Below are 7,883 nucleotides of genomic sequence, written 5' to 3'. Positions count from 1 at the left end.
CCCGGGAGTCGGGCTGAAAAAAGAACCGAGGTCAAAGCGGTAGTCCGGGGGGGAATTCCCAGGGCGGGGTGGGAAGCCCCGCCAGCCTGGCTTGCCCATTTTGGGGGGGGAGAAGTGGGGGGCCCGGGGTCAGCAAGAAATCCTAAAATAAAATAAACAAAATGGGGGGGAGACGGAGACAGACAGACACACACACACACACACACACCCGGCCCGCACGCACGCGCACACATCCACACAGACGCACTCGCCCCCTTAACTGTCCCACCGGCTCTTCTTGCGTTTGGGCGGCTCGGGGACGGCAAAGCCGTCCGACTTGTCCGTCCTGGCGTCGGGCGCGGCGTCCGGCCTGGGTTCCGCCTTGGCATCGGGCCTGCCGTCCCCCTTGGCCGGCCGGCCGCAGCCGTCTCTCCTGTCGTCCCCGTTGCGGCCGTCGCCGTGCCTGCCCGCTCCGCCGCCTCCGCCGCCGCCGCCGGGGGGGTGCCGGTGGGGGTCCCCGCCGTGCCGCCCGCCGCCGGGCTCGGGGTGGCGGTGCCCGTCGCCGTGGCGGTTGTCGCCGTGGCCGTGCCGCCCGCCGCCGCCGCCGCCGCCCCGGGCCTCGCCGTGGCGATCCCTGTTGGCGTTGGGGCCGCCCAGGGCAGCGGCGGCGGCCGGGTGACTGGGGTCCTGGGCTCCGGCCCCGGGGTGAGCCGCGGGCACGCTGCTCAAGTTCCCGGCGCTGGTGAAGCCCGGGATGCCCCTGGGGGCCGGGGGAAGGGGGCCGTCGGGGCCCGGGTGGGCTGACCGCGAGCAGGAGGAGGCCGAAGAGTTGGCGGGGACCGAGTTGAGGCTCCCGGCGCTTTTCCAGCCGCTGGCCCCCGCGGCCGAGCTGCCGGCCTTCTGGTTGGTCAGGCTGGCGGCCACAAAGTGGCTCTTGTACTGCGACTGTCGAGGGGAGGGAGGGAGACAAAAGCAGAGCGGAGCCCGTCAGAGGGCCAGAAGCCCCCAGCCCCTCTCCGTCTCGCGCCTCGCCCACCTCAGGGTCCTCAATTCTGGGGGTCTCGCCCTGTACCGCGGGCGTGGGAAGCGTCTCCGTTCTCTCCCGCGCGCTCGGCGCAGTGCTCCGCACACGGTCAACGGCCCGTCAACACGCGGCCCCGCGGTCGGACCTGAAAGGCGGCCTTCATTGCGGTCAGCCTGTCCCCCATGGCCCCCGTGGCCGGCTTGTAGGCTTCGTAGTTGCTCATGACGTTGCTGTTCCCCCGGTCCTGCGGGGCGAGAGGCGGCGCGGAGGTGAGGGCTCCGCACACGGTAAGCGCTCAATACATACGGTCGATTGATTGATCGATCGGCCGGGCCGGGGGCCGTCGTCCTGTTCCCCCCACCCAGGGCGGAAGCCGCAAGCCGAGCCCGCTGTCGGGTAGGGACCGTCTCTGGATGTTGCCGACTTGGACTTCCCAAGCGCTTAGTACAGTGCTCCGCACACAGTGAGCCCCCCGTGGGACCACCTGATCACCCTGTAACCTCCCCAGCGCTTAGAGAAGCAGCATGGCTCAATGGAAAGAGCTTGGGCTTTGGAGTCAGGTCATGGGTTCGAATCCCCACTCCACCACATGTCTGCTGTGTGGCCTTGGGCAAGTCACTTCACTTCTCTGCGCCTCAGTGACCTCATCTGTAAAATGGGGATGAAGACTGTGAGCCCCACGTGGGACAACTTGATCACCTTGTATCCCCCCAGCGCTTAGACCAGTGCTCTGCACATAGTAAGCACTTAATAAATGCCATCATTATTATTATTTGCACACAGTAAGCCCTTAATCATCGTCATCATCATCAATCGTATTTATTGAGCGACTACTGTGTGCAGAGCACTGTACTAAGTGCTTGGGAAGTACAAATTGGCAACATATAGAGACAGTCCCTACCCAACAGTGGGCTCACAGTCTAAAAGGGGGAAATAAATAAATGCCATTATTATTATTATTATTAATAAATACGACGATGAATGAATGAATGCTAGACCATCAGCTCCCCGAGGGCAGGGATCCGTCTCCCGACTCGGGCGCTCACCCACGCGCCCGCTACAAGGCTCTGCCCACCGCAGGCGCTCAAATCCGGCTGAGGCCCCCCATCTATTAACTGGTTCTCCTTGGGAGAAGCAGGGAATGTGTTTACTGGTGTATCGTACTCTCCCGAACGCTTACTACAGTGCGCTGCACACAGTAAGTGCTCAATACATACTACTTACAGAGAAGTACTACTAATACAGAGAAGCAGCGTGGCTCAGTGCTCAATAAATACTACTTACAGAGAAGTACTACTAGTACAGAGAAGCAGCGTGGCTCAGTGGCAAGAGCCCGGCCTTGGGAGCAGAGGTCGTGGGTTCGAATCCCAGCTCTGCCACTTGTCAGCTGTGGGACTCTGGGCAAGTCACTTCACTTCTCTGGACGCTTCCCAGTCTTCTAGCCTGTGAGCCCACTGGTGGGTAGGGACTGTCTCTATACGTTGCCGACTTGGACTTCCCAAGCGCTTAGTACAGTGCTCTACACACAGTAAGCGCTCAATAAATACGATTGATTGATTGATTCTCTGGGCCTCAGTTCCCTCATCTGGAAAATGGGGATGAAGACTGTGAGAGCCAAGTGGGACAACCTAATTACCTTGCAGCGCTTAGAACAGTGCTTGGCACATAGTAAGCGCTTAAGAAATAGCAACATTATTATTATCATGTCTCCCACGGCTACTCTGCCGGTTCTTCGAGGGTGGGGACCACAGGTACCCGCTCTCTGGTGCTCTACACTCTGCAGGTCCTCTGGAAGCCCACTCGGGACAGGAAGGGCCTTGGGGGGCCCCTGCTTATAATAATAATAATAATAATAATAATAATAATAATGGCATTTATTAAGCACTTACTATGTGCAGCGCACTGCACTAAGCGCTGGGGAGGTTACAAGGTGATCAGCTCTCTTCCTCCCTTCAAGGCCCTACTGAGAGCTCACCTCCTCCAGGAGGCCTTCCCAGACTGAGCCCCTTCGTCTCCCCCTCGTCCCCCTCTCCATCCCCCCCATCTGACCTCCCTCCCTTCCCCACAGCACCTGGATATATGGATATATGTTTGTACGGATTTATTACTCTATTTTACTTGTACATATCTATTCTATTTATTTTGTTAGTATGTTTGGTTTTGTTCTCTGTCTCCCCCTTTTAGACTGTGAGCCCACTGTTGGGTAGGGACTGTCTCTAGATGTTGCCAATTTGGCCTTCCCAAGCGCTTAGTACAGTGCTCTGCACATAGCGCTCAATAAATATGATTGATGATGATTATCAGGTTGTCCCACGGGGGGCTCACAGTCTTCATCCCCATTTTACAGATGAGGTCACTGAGGCCCAGAGAAGTGAAGTGCCTTGCCCAAAGTCACCCAGCTGACGATTGGTGGAGCCGGAATTTGAACCCACGACCTCGGACTCCAAAGCCCGGGCTCTTTCCACTGAGCCGCGCTGCTTCCCCAAGCACTTCTAAGCCATTCTGCTTCCAGCTTGAGACCCTTGGGTCCGGGGCTGATTCCAGCTCCGCGCCCCCAGCCCCATTTCCGCCTCCTAGGACTGGGGGTGGTGGTGGGGGATAATAATAATAATTATGATGGCATTTGTTAAGCGCTTACTATGTGCAAAGCACTGTTCTAAGCGCTGGGTGGTGGCGGTAATAATTGTAACGATGGCATTTATTAAGTGCTTACTATGTTCTAAGCGCTGGGGAGTATACAAGGTGATCAGGTTGTCCCCCGGGGGGCTCGCAGTCTCAATCCCCATTTTCCAGACGAGGTCACTGAGGCCCAGAGAAGTGGAGTGACTTGCCCAAAGTCACCCAGCTAGCAATTGGCGGAGCCGGGATTTGAACCCATGACCTCTGACTCCAAAGCCCGGGCTCTTGCCACTGAACCACGCTACTTCTTCACGGTAGCCCCAATGGGGCTCGCCTACGATGGCCGGCAACCCTCGGGGCCGGCCTGCCGCCTGGCCGCACCGTCCTGGCCTGGGTGGGTAAGATGATGATGATTATGATGATGATGATGGCGGCATTTATTAAGCGCTTACTATGTGCAAAGCACCCTTCAAAGCGCTGGGGAGGTTACAAGCTGATCAGCTTGCCCCACGGCGGGGGCTCACAGTCTGAAGCAGCGTGGCTCAGTGGAAAGAGCCCGGGCTTTGGAGTCGGAGGTCATGGGTTCAAATCCCCGCTCTGCCACATGTCTGCTGTGTGACCCTGGGCAAGTCACTTCACTTCTCTGGGCCTCAGTCCCCTCATCTGGAAAATGGGGATTAAAAGATCGTGAGCCCCACGTGGGGCAACTTGGTCACCTTGTATCCCCCCAGCGCTTAGAAAAGTGCTCTGCACATAGTAAGCGCTTAACAAATGCCATCATTATTACTGTGATTATTATTAATCCCCATTTTACAGATGAGGGAACTGAGGCCCAGAGAAGTGAAGCGACTTGCCCAAAAGTCACCCAGCTGATGGCAGAGCCGGGATTTGACCCCATGACCCCTGACTCCAAAGCCCGTGAGCCCACTGTTGGGTAGGGACCGTCTCTAGATGTTGCCAACTTGGACTTCCCAAGCGCTTCGTACAGTGCTCTGCACGCAGTAAGCGCTCAATAAATACAATTGATTGATTGATCACTATTACTATTATTATTAATCCCCATTTTACAGATGGGGGAACTGAGGCCCAGAGAAGTGAAGCGACTTGCCCAAAGTCACCCAGCTGACAATTGGCAGGGCCGGGATTTGACCCCATGACCCCTGACTCCAAAGCCCGTGAGCCCGCCGTTGGGTCGGGACCGTCTCTGTATGTTGCCAACTTGGACTTCCCAAGCGCTTAGTCCAGTGCTCTGCACACAGTCAGCGCTCGATAAATATGATTGACTGATTGATTTCCACTGAGCCAAGCTCAGTGGCCTCGGGCCAGGGCCAACAGGAGTGAAAACGGGTGAGAAGCAGCGTGGCTCAGTGGAAAGAGCCCGGGCTCTGGAGTCCGAGGTCACGGGTTCGAATCCCGGCTCCGCCACATGTCTGCCGTGTGACCTTGGGCAAGTCACTTCGCTTCTCTCAGCCTCAGTTCCCTCACCTGGAAAACGGGGATGAAGACTGTGAGCCCCCCGTGGGACAACCTGATCACCTTGCCTCCGCCCCAGCGCTTGGAATAGTGCTTTGCACATAGTAAGCGCTTAACAAATGCCATTATTATCATCACTGATCGTATTTATTGAGCACTTACTATGTGCAGAGCACTCGACTAAGCGCTTGGGAAGTACAAATTGGTAACATATAGAGACAGTCCCTACCCAACAGCGGGCTCACAGTCGAAAAGAGGGAGACGGGGCCTATCCCGGGGGCCGCCACCCACCCGTCCGTCCGGCCTTCTGGTCTCCCCGCCGGGGCCGCTGAAGGGTCTCGGCCCCCGCCGCGGGGGGCCGTTCCCCTCGGCTCGGCCCGCCCCCCGGACTCACCGTGCTGTCCGAGCCCAGGCCCGGCCGCTCGCGGTAGCCCAGGCCGCCTCCGCCGATGTTCAGCTTCTTGCCCTTGCCTCCTTTGAAGCGGGATTTCCGGAACCAGGCGTTCTGCGCGGGACAGGAGACGTCCGGCTCGGCCCCGGCGGCGGCCCCCCCACCTCCGCCGCCCCCGGCCCGGCCCGGGCGGCCCCCCACCTGCATGGCCAGGTCGAGGAGCTCCTTGGACACGTGCTGGTTGGCCCCCTCCAGGTTCCTGACGAGGTCGCCGGCGAAGTTGCTGTCCTTGGGGGTGAGCAGCGTGTAGGCCACCCCCTTCTCGCCCGCCCGGCCCGTCCGGCCGATCCTGTGCGTGTGGGTGTCGATGTCCCGGGCCACGTCGTAGTTGACCACCGTCTTGATGGAGGGGATGTCCAGCCCCCGGGCTGCAACGGCGGCCCACGGGAGGAGTCGCCCGGGGCCCCCGGCCCGCGGAGCCCGCCCGCCCCGTGCCCCGAGCCCCCCTCCGCTTCACCTGCCACGTCGGTGGCCACCAGGACCGGGATGCCCTTCTTCTTGAAGTCCGAGATGACCCTGTTGCGCTCGCTCTGGTCCATGTCGCCGTGCAGCAGGCCCAGGCTGTGGCCCTCCTGGCGCAGGTTGGTGGCCAGCTCGTCGGCGTTGGCCTTCTTGGTGACGAAGAGGAGGACGCTGCCCGCCGACGTGAACTCCACCAGCCGGCGGGTCAGCCAGTTCCACTTGCTGGGGCCCGAGTGCAGGATCTCCACCATCTGCGTCACGTCCTCGTTGGCCTGGGGGAAGCGGGGACCTGCCGCTACCGTCCTCCACGGCGCAAGCTCGGCGTGGGCAGGCTGGGCGGGGAACTCTCCCGGCCATCATCATCATCATCATCATAAGCGCTCACTATGTGCCAGGCACTTAATAAAGCGCCGGGGAGGATACGAGGTGAGCAGGTTGTCCCACTTGGGGCTCACGGTCTTCATCCCCATTTGACAGATGAGGTCATCATCATCAATCGTACTGATTGAGCGCTTACTGGGTGCAGGGCACTGGACTCAGCGCTTGGGAAGTAGTGCTGTCTCTGTTGACAGCTGTCAACAGTCTTTTGTACAATTTGTACTTCCCGAGCGCTTAGTACAGTGCTCTGCCCATAGTAAGCGCTCAATAAATACGACTGATTGATTGACTGGGAAGTCCAAGTTGGCAAAGCCCGGCTCGGTAGGAAGAGCCCGGGCTTTGGGGTCAGCGGTCATGGGTTCAAATCCGATTGTCAGCTGTGTGACTCTGGGCAAGTCCCCTCTCTGGGCCTCAGTGACCTCATCTGCAAAATGGGGATGGAGACTGGGAGCCCCACCATGGGACAACCTGATCCCCCTGTAACCTCCCCTGCGCTTAGAACAGTGCTTTGCACATAATAGGTGCTTAATAAATATTATTATTATTATTGTAACCTCCCCTGACTTGGAACAGTGCTTTGCACATAAGTGCTTAATAAATATTATTATTATTATTGTAACCTCCCCTGACTTGGAACAGTGCTTTGCACATAAGTGCTTAATAAATGTTATTGTTATTATTGTTTTAGACTGTGAGCCCACTGTTGGGTAGGGACTGTCTCTATCTGTTGCCAACTTGGACTTCCCAAGCGCTTAGTCCAGTGCTCTGCACACAGTAAGCGCTCAATAAATACGATTGATTGATTGATTGTAACCTCCCCTGCGCTTAGAACAGTGCTTTGCACATAATAAGTGCTTAATAAATATCATTATTACTATTGTAACCTCCCCTGACTTGGAACAGTGCTTTGCACATAAGTGCTTAATAAATGTTCTTGTTATTATTGTTTTAGACTGTGAGCCCACTGTTGGGTAGGGACTGTCTCTCTATGTTGCCAACTTGGACTTCCCAAGCGCTTAGTACAGTGCTCTGCACACAGTAAGCGCTCAATAAATGCAATTGATTGATTGATTGATTGACACCTTGGCCCCGAGAATAGAGGCCGAAGTCCGAGCCTCCCGGCTCACGCTCGCTAGCCTGGAAAGTTCCCTGTGGGCGGGGAACGGGCCTACCGACTCTGTTGTACTCTCCCTGGCGCTCAGGACAGTGCTCTGCCCACGGTAAGCGCTCAATAAATACCATCGACGGACCGACTAACTGGTTCCCGGGAGGGCGCGGGTTTCCCGAGCTTCCCGCGCCGGGCGGAGGAACGGGACCCGACAAAAGAGAAGCGGCGGGGCTCGGTGGAAAGAGCCCGGGCTTTGGAGTCCGAGGTCATGGGTTCGAATCCCGGCTCCGCCAACTGTCAGCTGGGTGACTTTGGGCAAGTCACTTCACTTCTCTGGGCCTCTGTTCCCTCATCTGGAAAATGGGGATTAAAACTGTAAGCCCCCCCCG

General features: G+C 57.8%; 1 protein-coding gene across 1 annotated transcript in view; it reads right to left on the bottom strand.

Annotated features, from left to right (window-relative positions):
• Positions 1-169: 169 nt before the first annotated feature.
• The window catches only part of DDX42 (DEAD-box helicase 42), a 50,390-nt gene continuing 42,676 nt past the window's right edge, over positions 170-7,883 (bottom strand). The window contains exons 14-18 of the mRNA XM_038753449.1: positions 6,004-6,280; positions 5,688-5,914; positions 5,490-5,600; positions 1,149-1,247; positions 170-924 (exon numbers count right to left, since the gene is read on the bottom strand). Coding sequence (XP_038609377.1) covers positions 256-924; positions 1,149-1,247; positions 5,490-5,600; positions 5,688-5,914; positions 6,004-6,280 — 1,383 coding nt within the window. The 3' untranslated portion in view covers positions 170-255. The remainder of the gene's footprint in view (positions 925-1,148; positions 1,248-5,489; positions 5,601-5,687; positions 5,915-6,003; positions 6,281-7,883) is intronic.

This window comes from Tachyglossus aculeatus, chromosome 11 (genome assembly GCF_015852505.1).
Source record: "Tachyglossus aculeatus isolate mTacAcu1 chromosome 11, mTacAcu1.pri, whole genome shotgun sequence".
Classification (NCBI taxonomy): Eukaryota; Metazoa; Chordata; class Mammalia; order Monotremata; family Tachyglossidae; genus Tachyglossus; species Tachyglossus aculeatus.
Note: the sequence above shows the minus strand (reverse complement) of the source record. Positions and strands in the feature narration are given on the sequence as shown.